We start from the raw sequence: 22153 nt of genomic DNA, 5'->3' as shown, positions 1-22153 counted from the left end.
AGTATACATGTATTCATTTCCTTGAGTTCAGGGCCAAAGTAGTGTGGGGAAAGAGAGGTGCCTGGGTGGTGCTGCTGTCTTATTAAGTGTCTGACTCTTGGTTTCAGCTCAGTCATGTCTCACAGTTTTGTGGGTTCGAGGCCCACATTGGGCTCTGTGCTGGCAGCATGGAGCCTGCTTGGGATTCTCTATTTCTCTCACACTTTCTGTCTCCCCTTTCCCTGCTCACCGCTGTCTCTGTCTTTCTCAAAAATAAATAAAACCTTTAAAAAAGTTTTTAGAAGGATAAAAATCAAAACTATAAGATGACAGTGTATGATTGAGTTAATTAGTGGCACAGTCTAAGTGCTATAGGATTTTAGGAAGAAGGAATTGGTGTGGACAGAAATGGTTAAAAGGAAGCTTCGTGGTTAGGGCTTAAAACATAGGTAGGATTTGGATACACTGAATGAATGTGCTTTGGAAGTCAAAATACGGTTTTGCTTGCAGTTTACAGCAGAGCTTTGCGTCTTTTTTTTTTTTTTCTAATTTTTTAATGTTTATTTTTGAGAGGGAGAAAGAGTGTGAGTGGGGGAGGTGCAGAGAGAGGGGAGACACAGAATCTGAAGCAGGTCCCAGGCTCCAAGCTGTCAGCACAGAGCCCAACGTGGGGGCTCAAACCCGTGAACCATGAGATCATGACCTGAGCTGAAGTTGGACACTCGACCGACTGAGCCACTCAGGGGCCCCAGAACTGTTGCAATTTTGATGCTGAATAAATGCTTCGGTGATCTTGGGTAGGGAGTCAAGAGACCATGGTTCTGTTAGACTTGGTTTTCCACCCAAAAGACTGAGTAACCATGGAATCTTCAGTTTCTTGATTTGTAAAATGAGGTCGGTCTGTCTGTGGTGGCTCTTTGATTATTTAATGGCTAAATGAAAGCCTGCAAGGGGAATGCTTCCCTCTAGTGGAGAATGTATGGTACACAATATTGTCAAATAGGCTTTGCTTTATCTAGCTGTTGACAAAATACACATCATCCTTCAGCCTAGGAAGAGAGAAGTAGACTAGGATAGTGACCTGCCATCATGAAACATGTATAATTCACATTTTTTTTTTTTAATTTTTTCAGAACGTTTATTTTTATTTTTGGGACAGAGAGAGACAGAGCATGAACGGGGGAGGGGCAGAGAGAGAGGGAGACACAGAATCGGAAACAGGCTCCAGGCTCTGAGCCATCAGCCCAGAGCCTGACGCGGGGCTCGAACTCCCGGACCACGAGATCGTGACCTGGCTGAAGTCGGACGCTTAACCGACTGCGCCACCCAGGCGCCCCCACATTCTTCTTTTTAAAAAAAAAATTTAAATATTTATTTTTGAGAGACACACACACACACACACACACAGCACGAGCAGGGGAGGGGCAGACAGAGATGGGGAGACAGAATCCGAAGCAGGCTCCAGGCTCAGAGCTGTCAGCACAGAACTCGATGCAGAGCTCAAACTCACGAACTCTGACATCATGACCTGAACCAAAGTCAGACGCGTAACTGACTGAGCCACCCAGGTGCTGCTATAATTTCACATTCTTGCAAACACTTTGAACCTTAAATCAGACTTTTATTTTATTTAAGTTCATTTATTTTTGACAGAGAGAGCGAGCATGAGCTAGGGAGGGGCAGGGAGAGAGGGAGACACAGAATCCGAAGCAGGCTCCAGGCTCTGAGCTGTCAGCACAGAGCCTGATGCGGGGCTTGAACTCACGAACCTTGAGATCATGACCGGGACTGAAGTCGGACGCTTAACCGACTGAGCCCCCCAGGCTCCCCAAATCAGACATTTAAAAGAGCAGAACAACAGTCTGGGGATTTGATAGAGGTTTTCTTATTAGCTTTTTGTGCCAACTATGAGAAAAGTCATGATAATACTCATTGAATACTTAATCCTAGGCAAGCAAAGAAGGTCTTCCTGAGAATAGTGATAATTTGCTTAAAAATTTTACTCTCTTAGTCTCTAAAAAACGAGAATAAAATCAGTATGAAACCAAGGAAGTTTGGCTGATAAACTGGACAACTTACCCAGATCCTTGAGGCCTAATATAGCTTGATCACTTCACCTTTGATCCAGAAAAAACTTAGTGTAGTCTGCTAGTTTCCTTCATCAGATTTTAGTACCTACAGAGTAAAAATATAAACTCACACTTGGATTCCAATCTCAGCTCCACCAAGCTCTGAGAACTTGGGTGAGTTATTTAACACTCTGAACCTTAATTTCCTCATCTGAAGAATTTAGAGATAATAATATCTCTAATACAGGGTTATCTCATACAGGGTTAGGAGGATTAAGCAAGATTACAAGGTATAAATATGTACACATTCTAGTTATATACCGTAGGTCTGATTCATTATACAGCCTTCTTCATCCTCTTCCTCAGTTTAACTCCAGCCTGACTTTTGAACTTTATGTTTGCTGTTAGCCACCACCCTCCCCCAGGCACGTATGTGTGTTGACGTGTGAGTGCACACACACATACACATCAGACTACCTATGACTAGACAACTCATGGTCTCCTAAACATGGCTTGCAGTTTCCTCCCTCCAAGTTTTGGTGTGCAACTTCCCTGTAACCTTGAATGCCTTTCTATCTCATCTCTTTCAGAATCCTGCAGAATTCATGAAACTCGGTTCACTCGTTTCCTGTTAACCTTTCCTTTATCCTTCCAACTATGATTAATCGTGTGCTACTTGCTTTCCTTTCCCCCTTTTTTTTTTTTAAGTTTTTTAGATTATTTTATTTTGAGAGAGTGTGAGCGGGAAAGAGACAGGGACAGAGGGAGAGAGAATCCCAAGCAGGCTCTGCACTGTCGGTGCAGAGCCTGACGTGGGTCTCGATCTCACAAACCATGAGATCATGACCTGAACCCAGGCACACCCTTTTTTTCCCTCTTTACACTTTTAATGTGTACTTTTGTTGTAAAAGTTAATACATAATGCCTTATATTATGGTTATAGCTTTTTATATGAGCCTCTCTACCAGACCGTGAGCTTCTTAGGAACAGAGATCATCATTTATCTTGGTACCTTGCACATAGTCAGCATTGTTGTTAGGGTCTTAAAATGTTCTGTTTTTGTTTTTTTTTTTTAACAGCTTTTTACATTTTTTTTAATCTCTAAGTTTAGATTAAATGTAAATATATATCCATTCATATTGTTATTTACCATTGAGTATCCATGATGTGTTAGATGGTTGGAATAGCAAATTAGTTTTCAACATTGTTTTAATATCTTGGCAATTCTTTAAGTTTCCTAGATTTAAAAGTATCAAGAATTGGTATCAAGAATAAAGGTATTAAAAAAAAAATAAAGGTGTTTATTAGGCAGGGATGTGTTTTAGGAAAAGAGACCTTTATCCCACTCATAGAAGGTCAAAACTAATTTACCAAAGTAGGACAGGGTTGAGTAGGGATTTCATTGAGGAAATATCAACCTGGAAAATGGGAGTTGGGCTGTTGGTTATGAATAGAGCTAAAGAGTCTGGAGTAGGACCTATACTAGAAGAGGACTTGGGGAATTGAAGGAGTAAGTAAACAGTGGCCTGTATGCAGTATGGAATACTGTGCAGCAGTTAGGAAGAATGAGGTGAATCTATAAGCGCTGAAGTTTTTTGTTGTTTTTGTTTTTGGACTTATTTATTCATTTATTTATTTATTTTAATATATGAAATTTATTGTCAAATTGGTTTCCACACAACACCCAGTGCTCATCCCAAAAGATGCCCTCTTCAATGCCCATCACCTACCCTCCCCGCCCTCCCACCCCCCATCAACCCTCAGTTTGTTCTCAGTTTTTAACAGTCTTTATGCTTTGGCTCTCTCCCACTCTAACCTTTTTTTTTTCTTCTTCCCCTCCCCATGGGTTTCTGTTAAGTTTCTCAGGATCCACATAAGAGTGAACACATATGGTATCTGTCCTTTCTCTGTATGGCTTATTTCACTTAGCATCACACTCTCCAATTCCATCCACGTTGCTACAAAAGGGCCATATTTCATTCTTTCCTCATTGCCATGTAGTACTCCATTGTGTGTATAAACCACAATTACTTATCCATTCATCAGTTGATGGACATTTAGGCTTTTTCCACAATTTGGCTATTGTTGAGAGTGCTGCTATAAACATTGGGGTACAAGTGCCCCTCTGCATCAGCACTCCTGTATCCCTTGGGTAAATTCTTAGCAGTGCTATTGCTGGGTCATAGGGTAGGTCTATTTTTAATTTTTTGAGGAACCTCCACACTGTTTTCCAGAGCGGCTGCACCAGTTTGCATTCCCACCAACAGTGCAAGAGGGTTCCCGTTTCTCCACATCCTCTCCAGCATCTATAGTCTCCTGATTTGTTCATTTTGGCCACTCTGACTGGCGTGAGGTGATACCTGAGTGTGGTTTTGGTTTGTGTTTCCCTGATGAGGAGTGATGTTGAGCATCTTTTCATGTGCCTGTTGGCCATCTGGATGTCTTCTTTAGAGAAGTGTCTGTTCATGGTTTCTGCCCCTTTCTTCACTGGATTATTTGTTTTTTGGGTGTGGAGTTTGGTGAGCTCTTTATAGATTTTGGATACTAGCCCTTTGTCCGATATATAAGCGCTGAAGTTTTTGGAAAGATCTTACTAAATGAGAAAAAGCAAGCCATAGAGCAACGTGTACAGTATGATCTCATTTATAAGTATGTTTTTAATTACATGTTTGTGTGTACACTTATATGCATGCAAAAGCATAGTGTGTTATCTTCTAACAAGGTCTAGATAGATATACACCAAGTCCACAACCATGGTTACCTCTGAGAAGGAATGTGTGGATGTGGGAATTGGGGAGCTAGCTGTGAAGGTGGCTTTTTGTTTTTGTTCCCTTTGCTTCTGAATGGTTGAAATTTTTAGCAGGAGAACATGTTTATGTATTGCTTATACAATTGAAAAGTAAACAGAACACCAGAAATGAATCGGGAGCAGGATTTTTGGTCTACAGTGCACAAAGGCCATCCTCAGTACCAAATGTGTTTTAATTCCATCATAGTCTTTCAGGTATTAGGCTTTTGGCCTATTGTCATTTAATAAAAAAGGTAGGGAGGGTTAGAAGTTGTCTTCCAAATCATTTTTTAAATAATACTTTCAGCTGGCAGAGGCACAGCCATAGTTTCACTTCCAGTTCCTTTTTGCACGTTCCATTTAGAGAGCCTTATATCATTTATCGCTAAAGAAGTTTCATGCCATTGCTTTTATTCTGTCTCATTCAGGAAGCTTTGGAGGCGAAAGTATAGACCAGGAGGTAAACAGACTGAAGTTCAGCTTATGATATGTCTCTTGTACTGGTATCTTTTTCCTGGGGAGTTCAGTTCCTTTGCTCTGTGGCTCTATAGGCGATCAATCAACTGATACATGTTCTAGATTAATGGCAAAACTTGGCATTTGGGCATTCAGCTAGGAGAGTTTGCTGAATACATTAACTGACCTTTAGTTAAATGTTGTAGTCAGTTAGCGTTATTCTGTTTTGTAGCTAACATTTTACAAATGTAAGAAAACATAAATCCAGTGAAAGAAAACAGGTGCATCATTACAAATTCATTGCATTTTATGTACTTTAAATATAAATCTAATTTTTATATCCCTATCTTAACAACAGTTTCTAGTTTTATTTTTTAATTTTTATTTATTTCATATATGAATTTATTGTCAGATTGGTTTCCATACAACACCCAGTGCTCATCCCAAAAGATGCCCTCTTCAATACCCATCACCCGCCCTCCCCTCTTCTAGTTTTATTTTTAAAAATATTCAGTGAGGAATCTAGATTAGCAAAGAGAACATAAGAACACCCTTAAACTCTTCCTGTTCATCCTATGTTAATTGCTGTTAACGTTACAGGAAAAGAACAAAGAAGGTGAATTGGACAAAAGAGAAGAGGGGCGCCTGGGTGGCGCAGTCGGTTACGCGTCCGACTTCAGCCAGGTCACGATCTCGCGGTCCGTGAGTTCGAGCCCCGCGTCCGGCTCTGGGCTGATGGCTCAGAGCCTGGAGCCTGTTTCCGATTCTGTGTCTCCCTCTCTCTCTGCCCCTCCCCCGTTCATGCTCTGTCTCTCTCTGTCCCAAAAATAAATAAAAAACGTTGAAAAGAGAAGAAAAAGTAGGGAGTTGTAGAGAGAACATATAGTAGATAGAGTAAAGAAGCAGATATAGGAAAAGAGTATTTATTTAAAGTTTGTGTAGAGAGAGCACACACGCAAGCGGGGAAGGGTAAGAGAGAGGCGGGTGGAGAGCAGTAATCCCAAGCAGGCGCTGCACCGTCAGCACAGAGCTCGACATGGGGCTCACAGACTGTGAGATCACGACCTGAGCCTAAATTGAGAATCAGGGGCACCTGGGTGGCTCTGTCGGTTGAGCATCCGACTTTGGCTCAGGTCATGATCTCACGGTCTGCGAGTTCGAGCCCCGCGTCGGGCTCTGTGCTGACAGCTCGGAGCCTGGAGCCTGCTTTGGATTCCATGTCTCCCTCTCTCTCTGCCCCTCCCCTGCTCATGCTGTGTCTCTCTCTTTCTGTCAAAAATAAATAAACATTAAAAAAAAATTTTAAATCGAGAATCAGACACTTAACCAACCGACTGAGCCACTCAGGTGCCCCAAGGAAAAGAAATTTTGAGAATTCTCTACGTAGGAAAATTTTAAGTACAGCCTGGTATGTGAGTTTTAAGATCTGGAAAGCTCTGGTGATGTATACCCATTTTAAAGCAATTCATAATCTAAGGTTGATAGGAAAAAAACAAATAATGAAATCCTTTCTTTTATCGTATCTGCCTTTAGTTACTAGATGCTCTTGGAGGTTTCACAGTGGACTAGGTTGAGAAAGGAAAACAATTCATTTCTCACATCCTTCATTCCTTAGCATACAAGGAAGTCCTTGGAGATTTCTTTTGATAACTGGCTGTGTAATTCTAAAAACCAAAGATGCAGTGTAATTTTTTTTGTAGCAGACCCAGGAGTCATCTGGGCTCTGGAGCTCTGATATAAACCTTAAAGCTCTTTTGGGATTTAAATGAGCAAACCAGAATTCTCTAATTTTGTAGTTTGAGTTATTATCTTAATGTTATAGTTACACATACTCTCATTCCTGTGCATTCCCTATTGGGAATTTGGATGGTTGTCTTTTAAATTAATCACGTCTAATATCATGACTCTCCCACTTATTATGCTGATAATACTGTTTCTTGGACATGAGTGGAAGGGTAAAGTAAAATGCTTTATTAAAATCAGGAATCTCAGGAAAATGATATATTTTACTTGATAGCCTACCATATGATAGAACTTCTAAGGAGGTTTTAATCAAAATTAAAGTATAAAGAAAAAAATGGAAACACATAAACAGTTCGTGGGGAAGGGCAAAAGATTTTAAAATATGTTAGGGGCACCTGGGTGGCTTAGTTAAGCATCTGACTCTTGGTTTTGGCTCAGGTCATGATCTCACAGTTTGTGGGTTTGTGCCCCGCATCAGGTTCTGCACTGATGGTACAGAGCCTGCCTGGGATTCTCTCTTCTGTCTTGTACCCCTCCCCCACTTGTGCAGGTGCTCTCTTCTCTCTCTCTCTCTCTCTCTCTCTCAAAAATAAACAAACTTTAAAAAATGAAATATGTTACAGTGATAACAGAAGGGATTTTAAGTTTTTGTTTTTGAAGATTTTATTTTTAAAATCTCTACACCCAATGTGGGGTCCAAACCACAACCTCAAGATCGAGAGTCACATGCTCCACTGACTGAGTGAGCCAGCCAGGCACCCCCAGTTTGGTGAAACTTTTTGTTTGTTTATTTGTTTAAAGGAAATTCAGAACCCATTTTATTAATGTTCGCTTATTTTGAGAGAGAGTGAGCAGGGGAGGGGCAGAGAGGGGGAACAGAGGATCTGAGGTGGGCTCTGCACTGACAGCGTGGAACCCTACGTGGGGCTCGAACTCACAGACCATGAGATCCTGACCTGAGCCGAAGTCAGACGCTCAACCAGCCAAGTCACCCAGGCGCTCCTTGGTGAAACTTTTTAAAAAACTCCTGTTGCCTTGTGTTCTAGACTAGAGTGGATTTTTCAAGGAGTGGGTTCATAATTCCTTTCTTTTCCAGATTGCCAAGGTTGAGAAACTCAAACCTTTAGAGGTGGAGCTCCGACGCCTAGAAGACCTCTCAGAATCCATCGTTAATGACTTTGCCTACATGAAGAAGCGAGAGGAGGAGATGCGAGATACCAATGGTGAGGGAGAGGCAGCTCTTGTTTGTTCATAAAGGCGCCAGACCTCTTTTCTCAGTTTGCCAAATGGGGGTAGGGCTGGGCTGATGGGAATGATCACTTACTTCAGAGCTGTTGCTTCTTAAGGTAAACGAGCTCGGTTCGATTTTCAAGGGGAAGAAATTTCTTCTGTGATACGCAGTAACCGTATTCTCAGCTTATTGTGTATCAAACCGATAGTGCTAATCTTTGTGATTTTTAACATTTCTATATAGAACAGTGAAATTTTAAGAAAAAACAATCCAGAATCCTACTGCCATGGCCTAGGGACTGAGTGGAGTTAATTAATTGCCTTTTCCCCCTGCCACTGTTTAGTCTGCTGAACCTCACTTCATTTACACTTGTAACATTTCTGTTTTTTTAGAGTCAACAAATACTCGGGTCCTGTACTTCAGCATCTTTTCAATGTTCTGCCTCATTGGACTAGCCACCTGGCAGGTCTTCTACCTGCGTCGCTTTTTCAAGGCCAAGAAGTTGATTGAGTAATAAAGCCCAGTGTCCTCCCACCTGTATCTCAGCCAGCTGAACATCCCTGGGACGTGCCTCGCCTAAGGCATCCTACTGACAGTACCATCAAGGCACATTGGAGCTTTCTTGCCAGAACTGATCTCTTTTGGTGTGGGAGGACATGGGTTACCACCTACACCCAATAAGTCAATGAGGGACTTCTTTTTAACTTCATAGGATTGGACTGGTTTGCAACAATAGGACTATTATTAGAGTCACCTATGACAAAAAATAGGGTTACCTAGCTAATGCCAAAGCCAGCATTTGTACTGGGTTTTCCTCATGTGCTATGTTTGAACCATGTTTTCTTTCCTTTTCCTACTTGCTCACCAGCTTGAGCTTCCACTCTAGTTCCTTCACCAAGGTATGTATGACCATGTTGAACTTGTTTCATTGATCATCCTCTTTGGATTTCTGTGTGAAAACACACTTAACTTTCTCTTGACCCTTAGCTGAAATGTGTAGGTAGCTTCTGTGATACCCTTTCATAATTTTATGTCCCTTAAAAGGGTGATCGATGGGACACCTCATAGAGAGGAGCTTTGAACTGTAGATAACTCTTAAAGAAGACATCGTTTTAGAGAATTAAAATGTCTGTGCTTAACTGCCTGAACCTTTTTTGTGTATTTACGTGTGTTTAGTTCCGTGCAGTTTTGTCAGGTAGAGATTTGTGTGATCACCACTGCAAGATGCAGAACAGTCCAACTCTCGTATCCTTTGTACTACTACCCTTTTATAACCATGGCCACCTCCCTTCCTTACCCCAGAGCCCCACCTTCTGGCAACCACTGATCTGTTCTCTATCTCTAATTTTGTCATTTCAAGAACATTTTATAAATGCAATCATATAGCATGTAGCCTTCTGAGATTGGCTTTTGAACTCAGCATAATTTCCTTGAAATCCAATCCAAGTTGTTGCATGTTACCAGTAGCTTGCTCCTTTTTATTGCTCAGTAGTATTCCACGGTATGGATGTACCACAGTTTGTTTAACCATCCCCCCACCGAAGGACACTGGGTTGTTGTCAGGTTTTGGCCATTTCTAATAAAGCTGCTGTGAACTTTCATGTACAGGATTTCATGTGAACATAAATACTCATTTCTCTGGGATAAGTGCCCAAGAGGGCAATATGGTAAGCACGTGTTTATTTTGTAAGAAACCATCCTACTCTTTTCCAGAGTGACTGCCATTTTACCTTCCACCAGCAATGTGTGACCAATCCATTTTCTCCAATCTTCACCAGTATTTGCTATTACCGTTATTTTATTGTAGTCATTCTAATAGGTGCGTGTAGTAATACCTCATTATGGTTTTGATTTGCATTTTCCTAACGGCAAAATGGATGTCGAACATCTTTTCATGTGCTTATTTGCCATCTATTTTCCTCAATGAAATACGTATTCATATCCTTTTTGCCCATTTTCTAATTAGATTGTTCTTTCTACATTAAGTTTGAGAGTTCCTTATACATCCTAGATACAAATCCTGTCAGATATGTGGTTGCTTGAATTTTTTTTTAGATTTTTGTTTTTTTTCAAGTAAGCTCTACACCCAACATGGGTGGGTCTTGAACTTACAACCCCGAGATCAAGAGTCGCATGCTCTACTGATGGAGCGTGGTTGCTTGAATTTTTAACTTCTACCAAGGAAAATACAAGTAAAATTTACCAACTCTTCTTACATGCCCAGTCACTGACTTAATTCCTGTCCTTATGTGTTCTATCTAACAAATTAAGACATACGAGGTACAACACACACACACACACACACACACCCCTGGGAGGATTATGAATAGAGTAAATACTTGAAAATGCATGTTGTGAAAGCAAAGCCAAGAATCACTGTTGGAATATAAGGTGCCTAAAGGCCAATACTAATATAAGTAAGTGAAGGCATGGATACAAATGACTGTGTTTGTAAACAGTTACGAAAAATACTACCAATTGAAAATGTCTCCACTCCACCCTAGAAAGTGGGTGGGAGTTTGTCGTTTTTGTTTTTTTTTAATTTTTTTTTTTAATGTTTATTTATTTTTGAGAGAGACAGAGACAGAATGCGAGTGGGTTAGGGGCAGAGAGAGGGAGACACAGAATCCGAAGCAGGCTCCAGGCTCCGAGCTGTCAGCACAGAGCCTGATGCGGGGCTCAAACTCACGAGCTGTGAGATCATGACCTGAGCCGAAGCCGGTCACTCAACCACTGAGCTACCCAGGTGCCTTGGGGAGTTTGTCCTTTCTATAATTTCTTTTCAACCCCTACTGTTATAGGGCTTGTCTAATCACAGTGGTAAGAATTACAGGACTTAGGGCATAGCACTTGCAGTTAAGAAGCAGTGTTAGAATTAACAGAGAACACTGCCGTGGTGACCAGGATAAAGTAGAAAAGTAGAAGAGGAAGTGAATTATGTTGTTGAAATCTCAGGCTGTTCTATTAATGTTCCAGCTACTGTGAACCCAAAGCCCTTTCCCCCCCTCTCTTGGCTCCCTGTATGAATTCCTCTGGTGTGGCTGAGCGGTTCTTTCATTAATTTGTGCGACATTGCCATCTGCTGGTAGGAATTGATAGGTACAGCTTCTGAGAACCTGGCAGCCAAATCTTCGCCATAAGGAGAGCAGATGTTGAGAAAGTCTACATGTGGTATTACATATACTAGACAACAAAGGATACATCCAAGTAGGGAAGAGAATAACCGAATTTGTGGGTCAAATCCATTTTTAGACATGTAAAGGTCAAGTTCTGTTCTATACCATTAGCCTAATAAACTCTCGTATTTCTGACTGGTGCCTTCCCCCTTTTTCAGAAGCAGTGAAAGTTCTTCAGTTGATTATCCTTTTGCTCTGGTAAAATGACAAAAAGATAGACAAGGAGAATATTTTATTTGCTGATCTTTTTGTTCCCGAATGTGACTTTTGTGAATCGGATTTTTTTTCCATGTCCTTCCCTTTTACTCATGCCAAAAACACCAACTTGGACATTGTGCTTTCAGTTTAAAGTTCATTGATAATTACACTTTGATTTGATTGAAAAAGTAAAAATTACTTAATTTTATAAAAGCCTAGTGCAAGAACAAATCAGCTTTAAAAAATGGGGATGTTATCTGCTTTCCCTCCATTTTGAGCCCATTTAACACAGTCTATATAATATACATAGGAACAATACAGTTTAAGCATTGTTATACCATTGTCATAAACCCCTGTCGTAAGCCATTTTCTGTTTGTTTAATGGAAAGAGGTGTGTGGGATTTCTACAGATTACTTGTAAGTTTGGATTGGGGATTTTTGTGTACATTTTCTCAAATAAACGCTAGCAGAAACCATTTTAGGTGTATTTTTCTGTTCAGTATCTCTTTGTCTGAATTGACAATAATTCTTCCATATTCTTCAGTTTAAAGTATGGCAAATTATCTGTGATGAATTAGAGAAGAAAATTGCATGTAATTACTGCAGATGGAAAAAGTTTATTTGAGCTAATAAAATTTTATTATATTTTATATATAATATGTAAGCTATATATAATGTTGTATATAACATAACAATAATAGGGGCACCTGGGCAGCCCAGTTGGTTGGGTGTCTGACTTCGGCTCAGGTCATGATCTCACAGCTCATGAGTTCGAGCCCCGCATCGGGCTCTGTGCTGACAGTGCAGAGCCTGGAGCCTGCTTTGGAGTCTGTGTTTCCCTCTCTCTCTCTGCCCCTCCTCCGCTCATGCTCTGTCCCTCTCTGTCTCAAAAAAAAAAATAAACATTAAAAAAAAATTTATAAACATAACGATAATACGCATCTTCAGACAGGCAAAATAGGGTTCTCTAAGTCAAGCATTTTCTGTACCTTCTCTCTTTTGGAAACTGTTACTGGAATTATTCCTACAGAGTGTCTTCTCTTTTGCCCTCTATTCTGAAAATACCCCTTCCAATTTATAACCTTTTAGGACTTGCATTTTTGCCCATCACATCTGTGCAAAACCCAACCCATGAGGTAAAGGCCATTTTCCTCCTTCTTTTTACTTACATTTGAACATTTTGCATAAAGCTTCTTTCCAAGAGGTCAGCCTAAAGTGCTTTGCACATTCACTAGCTGGCATCTTAGTTTCCCTCTGCCTCTATTCCACCCAAAACAGGTAATAAATTTGTCAGTGAATCTGTAGTCTATAAAGTAGTGATTCCCAATTTTGAGTGTAACTATTTTCATATCAAAAATGTCTTATTCTTCACTGATGATTTACTTTTGGAGAACATAAACATAAATGAATTTGAAACTTTTTAAAATTTGAGAGAGTGTGCAAGCTGGGGGCGGGGGCGGAGCAAAAGGGGGGGGGGGAGAGAGAGAGAGAGAATTCCTAGCAGGCTCCACACTGCCAGCACAAGCCCAATTTGGGGCTCAAACCCACGAACCATGAGATCATGACCTGAGCCAAAACCAAGAGCCAGGCACTCAACCAACTGAGCTACCCAGTTGCCCCTGAATTCAAAACTTTTAAATGAACTTAATAGTCTCAACAGTATCACATACTTGTTAAATGCTAGTATGTGTTGTGCAGACTGTTCAGTCTGTTGTAGTGGTCTCGCACATAACATAAACCCTGTGTGTAGTTTAAATTTTCCAGTGCCACAATAAGAAACAGGCGAAATTAGTTTAGTATATTTAATATATCCAAAATAGCATTTCAACATGTAGTCAATAGAAAAAAGATTAATGAGTATTTTGCTTCTATCCCCCCATATAAAGTCTTTGAAACCCAGTGTGCATTTTACAGCTATAGCACATCTCCATTCAGACTAACCACAATTCAGGTGTTCAATAGCTGCATGTAGCTAGAGTCTACCAAACTGGAAAGTGAAGGTATAGAGTTTACTTGGCACTTTGGTAGATTCTTTAATTTTTACAGTGATTCTGTGGCCCCAGGAGTCTGCCATTAACAACTAGGAACATCTGCTATATAGCATTCTATTGTTAAAATAAAACCTGGAAATGTCCATTTTTACCAAAGGCACTTTAAAATCAGTTACACGTTACAATGTTCAGTGTTTCTGGACTTTAGAATATGCAAAGGCCAGATGTTTAGTTTCATTTATATCCAGTGTAATGAACAACTGAGCATGAGTATTTCTGTTCTGTATTCTCTAACAAGACATTTGTTAAGCTTAATCTATGCATTATAACTAGAACAAATTACACTATCAGGTTAACCAAGCTATAGAAAACTGTCATTCCTTATGGCGAAGATGCCAGAAAAATAAATTTCTTTTATTTTTGAGAAAGAGGGCACAAGCAAGGGAGGGGCAGAGAGAGGGAGACAGAATCCAAGCAGGCCCCGCACTGTGGGGGCAAAGCCCAACACAGGTTCTCTCTCTCTCTCAAACCCACAAACTGTGAGATCATGACCTGAGCCAAAACCAAGAGTCAAGACGCTTAACCAACTAAGCCACCCAGGGGCCCCCAGAAAAATAAATTTTTAAGCTTTGGTGAAACCTATTCGCTTTTTAAGTAATTGTTTTTTTTCATTCCTTTAACCAAAAACTAAAAATAAAAACACTAAAAAAAAAAACACATTGAACACATATTTTGTTTAATGTGCTGAGCCAAGCTCTGGAGTAAACTCAAATAAGAACAATACGTAATCCTCCAAGTGCCTTGTGATGAATAGAAGGTAAATGGAATGGCGTCTATCCAGAATAATCTCCCTACTTTGTTCACCTATCACTGAATTTTGGATATTCCTCCAGGAAGCCTTCACTAACCCAGCAAGTTTTCTTGGAAAGATGCCCCTCCTTGATTCCTTTCTGGAAGCTTGTACTTAACCACAGCATTTACACAATTGTAATTGCTTGGTTGTTTGTTATATGGACTGTAAGCTCCATAAGAGTAGGAACCATGTTTATTTTGTTTCTGTTGTAACTCAGCACCTGGCATAAATTGGTACTCCGTGTTTGTTGAATGAATTAACTGAAATTTTAAAAATATCTATAATCTGCCATCCTGGAATGAAGCCATCAAAATAAAACATGACAGGAGTTATCAGGCCTGCGTTTAGGTTAAAAAAAATGTTCTATACATAGGAGATAATAATGACCTTGATACTCATTTATCAAATAAATTTTAACCCTAGAATATCAAGCACTTTTCTAGGTGTTGATATACAGCTGTAAACAAGAGTACAAAATCCAGACTCTTGTGGAGCTAAGGTTCTAATGAATGGAGATAGACAATAAAGTAAACCTAACAAGCATCAGTATTTTACAAAGAAGTGATGTGATCTACTGGGAGAGCTGTGTTACTCTGGATTGCTTTGGATGTGAAAAAGAGGCTTAAAGTACAAGTTATGACATAAGCAGACCATCATTATGAAGACTAGCATATGAAAAAGAAGTATTGGATCCAGATCAAGGGAGACAGGAGTCTCTTTGTACTCTCTTACTCAGACCCAATGTGGAATGTTATGCAGAGTGTAGGACATCATACACAGTGTAGGCGCCTGGATAGCTCAGTTGGTTAAGCGTCCCAGCTCTTGACTTTGGTTCAGGTCATGATCTCACTTTTGTAGATTTGAGCTCCGCACTGGGTTCTGCACTGACAGTGCGAGCTGGCTTGGGATTTTCTCTCTCTCTCTCTGTCTCCGCCCCTCCGCCACTCATATGCTCAACCACGCTCTCTCTCTTAACACATACATACATACATAAATGAAAGGGACATTGATTGATGAACCGTAGAGAGGTCAGAGGAATGTGAACTCATCCTTCACAACTCCTCTATCCATTTTACCATTTTCTCCATCCTCTCCTTGCTATCACTACCCACCTCATTAAAAATCAGGAAGTGGGGGCGCCTGGGTGGCGCAGTCAGTTAAGTGTCCGACTTCAGCCAGGTCACGATCTCGCGGTCCGTGAGTTCGAGCCCCGCGTCAGGCTCTGGGCTGATGGCTCAGAGCCTGGAGCCTGTTTCTGATTCTGTGTCTCCCTCTCTCTCTGCCCCTCCCCCGTTCATGCTCTGTCTCTCTCTGTCCCAAAAATAAATAAACATGAAAAAAAAAATTAAAAAAAAAAAATCAGGAAGTGAATTTCTTCCACTCAAATTTACCCCATCAACCACATTTCGATTGATCACAAAGTTCTAAATGTTCCTCAAATGGATTTCTCAAATCTGGAACGCTCTCCACTCACACTGATAAATACTTCAGTGCCTTTTCTTTTCTTAGACTATTAATTTGCCTCCTATCTAGTCTCCCTGCCTTCCAGTCTTTGTCCTCCACATTGTCATTGGAGTTATTTGTAAGATACATCTTTGGCCTTATGTAAGGTGACTGTATTATAGTTTATTGTCCAAACTAGGCACTTGAGCAAAATAAAGCTCTATTTGTTATGCTGGGGGTAGGGGGGGGGGGGGGGGGGAGGGGGGGCATAAATTGGGACTTCCCCAGCAAATTAGGACATACGGTCACTAATCATATACTCCCCGCTTAAAAAAAATCTCACATAATTTTTCATTGCCCACAGGAAAGCCAACTCAACAGTTGAGGCCCGGTCTTCTCCTGCTTCTACCCCCCACACACCCTGGCCTCCAGCCACAACACCCAAAACATTGTGCTCTCTGAAAGATGTGGATCCAGAGTGCTGGGTTTGACTCTGGGCTCCCCTTACTAGCTGTGTAACAATGAGCAGGTTACTTAACCTCTGTATCTCAGTTCTTTATTTAGAATAATAATATAAGGATTAAGTGGGATGACATAAGAAAACCTTTAGCGTAGTGTCAGGAACATAACACAATAAAAAGTTAACTGTTATCTCTGTGAGGTAGGTCATATTCCTACAAGCTTTACAGATTTTTAAAAACTTTGGTAACGTAAAGTTGCCCAAGGTCAGTAACTGTTGGGACCTTTTTTTTTTTTTTTTTTTTTACTGTATTCCAATTCTCCTAGTGACTTAAGGGTAAGGAGCATCTTATTGTAGATTTCCCACCCTCAAATACATTGACACCTCAGTGCTCGAAGAATGCTGCATGAGATCAGACGGTCAGAGATTTGGAAAGACAGACGCAAGGAGAATGTTAAATCTGGAAAAAGAGTGTCAGGAGAGTTGATTTAAAATATTTTTGGAGTAGTACAGAACAGGGAGAACCTAGTGGGGGTTCTGGGAGAAATAACTGGGCCCACCTACTGAGATGACAGGCAGTAAATATTCCGCTTACTATAGTATCTTTAATATCTCCCTAAACAAAGAGCACTGTCCAACGTGGAATCACTTGCCCTTGAGATAGGCCTGGCGCCAAGAGGTGACTGGGCGACCTCTGGCCCTCGAAGCTGTCTGGGGACCTGGCCAGGGATCGGGGAAGTGGTCTACAGACCCGTCGGTGATCCCCTGCCGTGTCTGGAGCCTTCGGTCCCACGGCGTCCCCACCGGGCGCCCGCCAAGCCCGGCCCGCCCGGGAGGGAGGGAGGGAAGCCGAGGCCGCCGGGCTAAGCAAGTGGGCCAGCGCAGGCGGAGGAAAGCCCGCAGGGCCGGAAGCACCAGGAACTGTTTCCGGGTCAGGGGGGAAGGAGCCACCATGGAGCCTCGCGGGGTTGCGGGGCTGACGGAGCCGCGCGCCGGCGTCTGAAGCGAGAGAGGCTCAGCGTGGTCAGCGCCGCCGGGGACACGCAGGCCGGTTCCGCGGCCGCCGCCATGTCGGTGCTGGGCGAGTACGAGCGACACTGCGATTCCATCAACTCGGACTTTGGGAGCGAGTCCGGGGGTGGCGGGGACTCGGGCCCGGGGCCCAGTGCTGGTCCGGGGCCGCGAGCCCGGCGGCGGCGCGGCGGAGCAGGAGGAGCTGCACTACATCCCCATCCGCGTCCTGGGCCGCGGCGCCTTCGGGTAGGCCACGCTGTACCGCCGCACCGAGGTAGCGGCCCCTGGCTCCGGCCGTCCCAGCCCCTCCTTCGCCGCCCCGCTTCCCAGCCCCGACCGGTTCCCGGCTTTGCCTGCGGCTGGCGCCTTGTGCTCGCTTAGGTTTGCGCAGCCGCAGGCGGGTGTGTGTCTCGGGGTCTTCTCCAGTCTCCGGCTCACCGGCACCGGGAATCCGTCAGATCACTGTTTTTGGCTAACTGGGCGTTTCTGTCGAACCCGGGGAAGGGAGCAAGTCATTGAACTTTCTCTGAGCCTTAGCTTACCCATCTGTAAATTGGGGTTAATGATAACTACCTTCAAAAATAATCTTTATTTTTTTACGCTTACTTTGAGAATCGAACGAAGGTACTTTTTGCAAACTGTAAATTAAAACATACGAATGTGAAGTGTTGTCAAAACTTCCTTCCTCATGCAGTATAGCTCTCCAGGGTCGGGGTGGAGAGGAGGGGCGTAGCTTCAGAATTCCCACAATCAGTGGCAACTCGGCCGTTTTTGCCGTTATCTTAAGTTCAGGTATGAACATTTAATTGGAGATTTTCTAGAACGGCACTGAGAGGGTCATCGCTGTCTTCATCAATGTTTATCCCGCAGTGTTTATGCATGGGAAATACCTTTTTGGTATATTCTAAGCCTCTCGGGTGGCGAGAGGCAAAGAGACCTTTGAGAACCTAATGTGAACATAACCCACCTCCCCTCCCCTATTGCATATATACACATCTTTTGAAGACATTCCTAGATCACTGACCACCAAGTTCAAAATGTATAGTGATATTAAAAACCCTGTAGTGGTGACTCTGCTTCCAAAAACTAACCATCAATTGTATTTGATCACTAAAGTCTTAAACTTGAAGACTATAGGTGATGATGATGATGATGATGATGATGATTCATCCATCAGTACGCCATCTGCAGTTCTGGGGTGTGTTCCAAGCTAGCATAGTTTTAAGGCTAAAAGATGGAGGAGAGGGGTGGTTGCAAGAGAAAATTTTCAAGTGTTCTTTTTTATCCTAATGCCGCATTAATGTATGATGTTAGGGTTACTGTTAGTATTCTGCTTTTCTTATTTGTACTCAAAATATGAGAAAGAGAGATGAGCGTTACTATTTCTGTTAAAGTTAAACTAAGTTAAAGAAACTAAGACGGTATATTTAAGGACTTGACACTTAAATTAGAAGTAAATCTTGGGCTAGAACAGTTTCACATCTCCTTATCCATGCCTTTCCATCATGTTGAACTTGATTACTGAGGTTGGTTTATTTAAATTTGATTACACTTCTCAAAAAATGGCACAACATTAGCCATTTGGCCAAATGTTTATTAGGTCTGAATGTACAAAGGTTTGATTAGAAGCAGCCGTTTCCCCCAAGAAGCTTATATTTCGATGGGAAGACAAGTTAGCCCTGTTAGTAAACAAATAGCATTTAAGTTGCATGTGTATATAAATGAAAAAGGATGGACAAATATCATTTTAGTGTCTGAGTTCTAAGGGAACGGTCCGCACTGAATACATGCACAGTAGAAAGTTTATCAGGATATTTCCCCGCCAAAAGTTTAAAAGGCTTAGCCGAATCATTCTAAAGGATAGGGAGAGTGATGTAGGTGTGGATGCTTCTGGGCTAAGAAGCGGTATCTGGAAAGAATTTCGGTGTTATAAAAGGAAGTGGGTATTGGGAGCTGAAGGTGAGTTGTTGCAGATAGAGGGAATCATGTGATACATAAAAGTTATAGGAGATACAGAGTTGCAAAATAGGGCAGGTGAGGAAAGTGAACTCTGAACCCTTAGGCATGACTTATTCCTATCCAGAAAACATAAACAGAAATCACTAGAGAAATCTAAATTTATAAATTAGAGGTAAGTGTAATGTTTCCATTTTATAAGAAACTCTGGTCAGCTATAGATAACTAGTCTCTCCAGTCTCTCCATTTCTCCAGTATTCTAGCCCTACTACAATGCTTACGACTAGCAGTTTGTCATGATGCCCCTCAGTAGGATCTTTGAGATCTATATCTCCTATTTTTTATCTGGAACTGACATCATGCAAATTTAAATGTGCCCACAATGTAATAGCATCTTAGTGTTCTGCTTTCCCTAGTCCTGCAGTAAATTGTAAAGCTTAATTTTATGAAGAATCTTAAAATTCTGTTCCTGTTTTGTCTAAAGGAAAAAATAAAAGGAGTCCATCTGTGCCATCTAGGAAGTTTTTCTTTCTAGGCTTAGAGATCCAGGTGTGGATTCATTCTCTGCCAGCCAAGAGGAAAGCACGATACCTCTATTACTGTGTTGTAGGATGACTCGTTGGTTGTGTGGAAGGAAGTTGATTTAACCCGACTGTCAGAGAAGGAACGTCGTGATGCCTTGAATGAGATTGTTATTCTGGCGCTGCTGCAGCATGAACAACATTATTGCCTACTACAATCATTTCATGGACAATACAACTCTGCTGATTGAGCTGGAATATTGTAATGGTAAGGTAGACTTCAGTGGGACCTCCTCTGGCAAGACATTATTGTGCTTGTACCTACCTTGAGGGGGAGAGGAGAATAAGGTATATGCATTGGTGAAAAACTTCACATGAGGGCTGCCTGGGTGATTCGGTCAGTTGAGCATCTGACTCTTGATCTCAGCTCAGGTCTTGATCTCGGGGTTGTGAGTTTAAGCCTCACATTGGGCTCTGGCACTGGGCGTGAAGGCTACTTTGAAAAAAAAACAAAAACAAAAAACAACTTTAAATGGATTTCTAGAGTTTAAGAGAAATAAGTTCAGACCCTGGAGAATTTTGAAGTGATTTACAAATAAGGGAAGGAATACTGCATACTGCATGCTCAATTCTCTATTATGCTTATAGTTCCATTTTCAAATTATTAATTCAGTTGAATTTTACATTCACTCTTCAAGGTTTTTTCTAATGATTAACATTAGTTAGGCATTAATGTTAGACATCTAATTAGGCACTAGAACATAGTGTAGCTTGGCACTCCTTGGTATATTTAATGAAATCTTATAAGGGACATTATTAATACTGACTCACACCAAAACTGTCCTTTTGAAGAGTGATTCAAAGATCATAGGTGAATGAAAATGACAGATAGTAAAGGATGGCTTTAATATATCTGGTCTTTGATTACTTTGGACCATTTTGCTTAGAAGATAGCAGTATGTATAGCTCATTTGCTAAGAAAATAGACTCTAAACCCATTTCCCAAGCTCCACTGCTTCTTAACTTTGTAACTTGCACAAGAAACTTCTCTGTGCCTCAGCCTTCCTCACCTTAATATGAGTTTATTAATAACAGTACCTGTCTCCTAGGGTGGTTGTATTAAACGAATATGTAAAGCCCCTAGCATAGTACTTGGTGTGCAGCAAATCTTTAATACATGCTGTCCTAGCTCTTATCCTTATTACATAGAAGAACCCTCAAAGCCCTTTCTTAAGCTACCCTAAAGAAGCTTTAGCTATGCTAAAGAAGTCCCAGCATATTCTTCACTTAAATCTCAAAGAGAAAGCTCCTAGAATTCTAACTTTTTGTCTTGACTCTTGTGCACCACGGTTGTTCTGGTTCTGATCACCCTAAATGTAGAAGATTGTGTTAGATATTTCTAAGTAGACAGAAGCACAAGTAGTAACTTCCTTTGTGGTTAGGAGGGACTAGAACGGTGGTAGATTTGTTGAAGTGACAAGTTACTACATTGCAGGGGAAAAGAAGTTGTGAAACAGAGCCCGGGCTAAGGGCCTAAGTTATGTTGCAGGTAGGAAGTAAAATGAACCCTGATCATTTGCAGTCTGTGTACTTGATAAAGGAAAGGGAGAAGCCAGTTCAGACTTATTCCACAGGAAGGAGTTAGCAAAGGGAGTAAGGACTGGAAACAATCTAAGGTGTACCGTAAATTATGGAAACCTTTTCAGTACGCAATAGAAAAGGAAGTTGTCGATGAGATACACCTGTATGTACAAAACATTGCATCACAGGTACCAGTGTTCTAGTAGTCACACTTCAGAGAGTTGTTACAAAAATATTGCAGATTTCCTTTAAAAGGAGTTCTAAAAAAGAAAGTCTTCTGATATGAAGACATTCAAGGTATTTTGCTAATTGGGATTAATATAGGAATGCCTTATTCTTTTCTAAACAATGTCATACTCCCGTTTTTGTATTGAGCCTCATTTTTAGGGGAACCTTTAAAATTACGTTAGATACAGTACTTGAGGGATGGAAGAGTTTTGTAAAGAGCGAAGAGGAGAAGAAGGGTTTCCTTTGGAAAGGAAGTAGAAATCCTTCATTTCTTTGGGTCACCTGTTAAAACCCTGGTAGATATAGAAGTCAGCTTTGATCTTTATTAAGCAATTCTAACCTGCCTCTCCTTTAATTGCAGGAGGGAACCTGTATGACAAAATCCTTCGCCAGAAGGACAAGTTGTTTGAGGAAGAGGTAATTCATATTTCTGTGGAAGGAAGCTAGAATTTAATGCTGTGATTCT

The 22153-nt window shown here is 41.3% G+C and overlaps 2 protein-coding genes across 3 annotated transcripts in view; both read left to right on the top strand.

Annotated features, from left to right (window-relative positions):
• TMED10 (transmembrane p24 trafficking protein 10) overlaps positions 1-12116 on the top strand; it is a 41413-nt gene extending 29297 nt beyond the window's left edge. The window contains exons 4-5 of the mRNA XM_030319602.2: positions 8132-8258; positions 8659-12116. Of these exons, the coding sequence (XP_030175462.1) occupies positions 8132-8258; positions 8659-8780 (249 nt within the window). The 3' untranslated portion in view covers positions 8781-12116. The remainder of the gene's footprint in view (positions 1-8131; positions 8259-8658) is intronic.
• A 5208-nt stretch (positions 12117-17324) lies between these two features.
• Positions 17325-22153, top strand: part of NEK9 (NIMA related kinase 9) — a 39750-nt gene continuing 34921 nt past the window's right edge. For both annotated transcript variants that reach the window (XM_030319600.1, XM_030319599.1), the window contains exons 1-3: positions 17325-17675; positions 19968-20146; positions 22049-22104. The gene's annotated coding sequence lies outside the window, so the exon portion shown is untranslated. The remainder of the gene's footprint in view (positions 17676-19967; positions 20147-22048; positions 22105-22153) is intronic.

Source organism: Lynx canadensis, chromosome B3 (assembly GCF_007474595.2).
Source record: "Lynx canadensis isolate LIC74 chromosome B3, mLynCan4.pri.v2, whole genome shotgun sequence".
Lineage (NCBI taxonomy): Eukaryota > Metazoa > Chordata > Mammalia > Carnivora > Felidae > Lynx > Lynx canadensis.
This window is presented reverse-complemented; position numbering and strand designations above follow the sequence as displayed.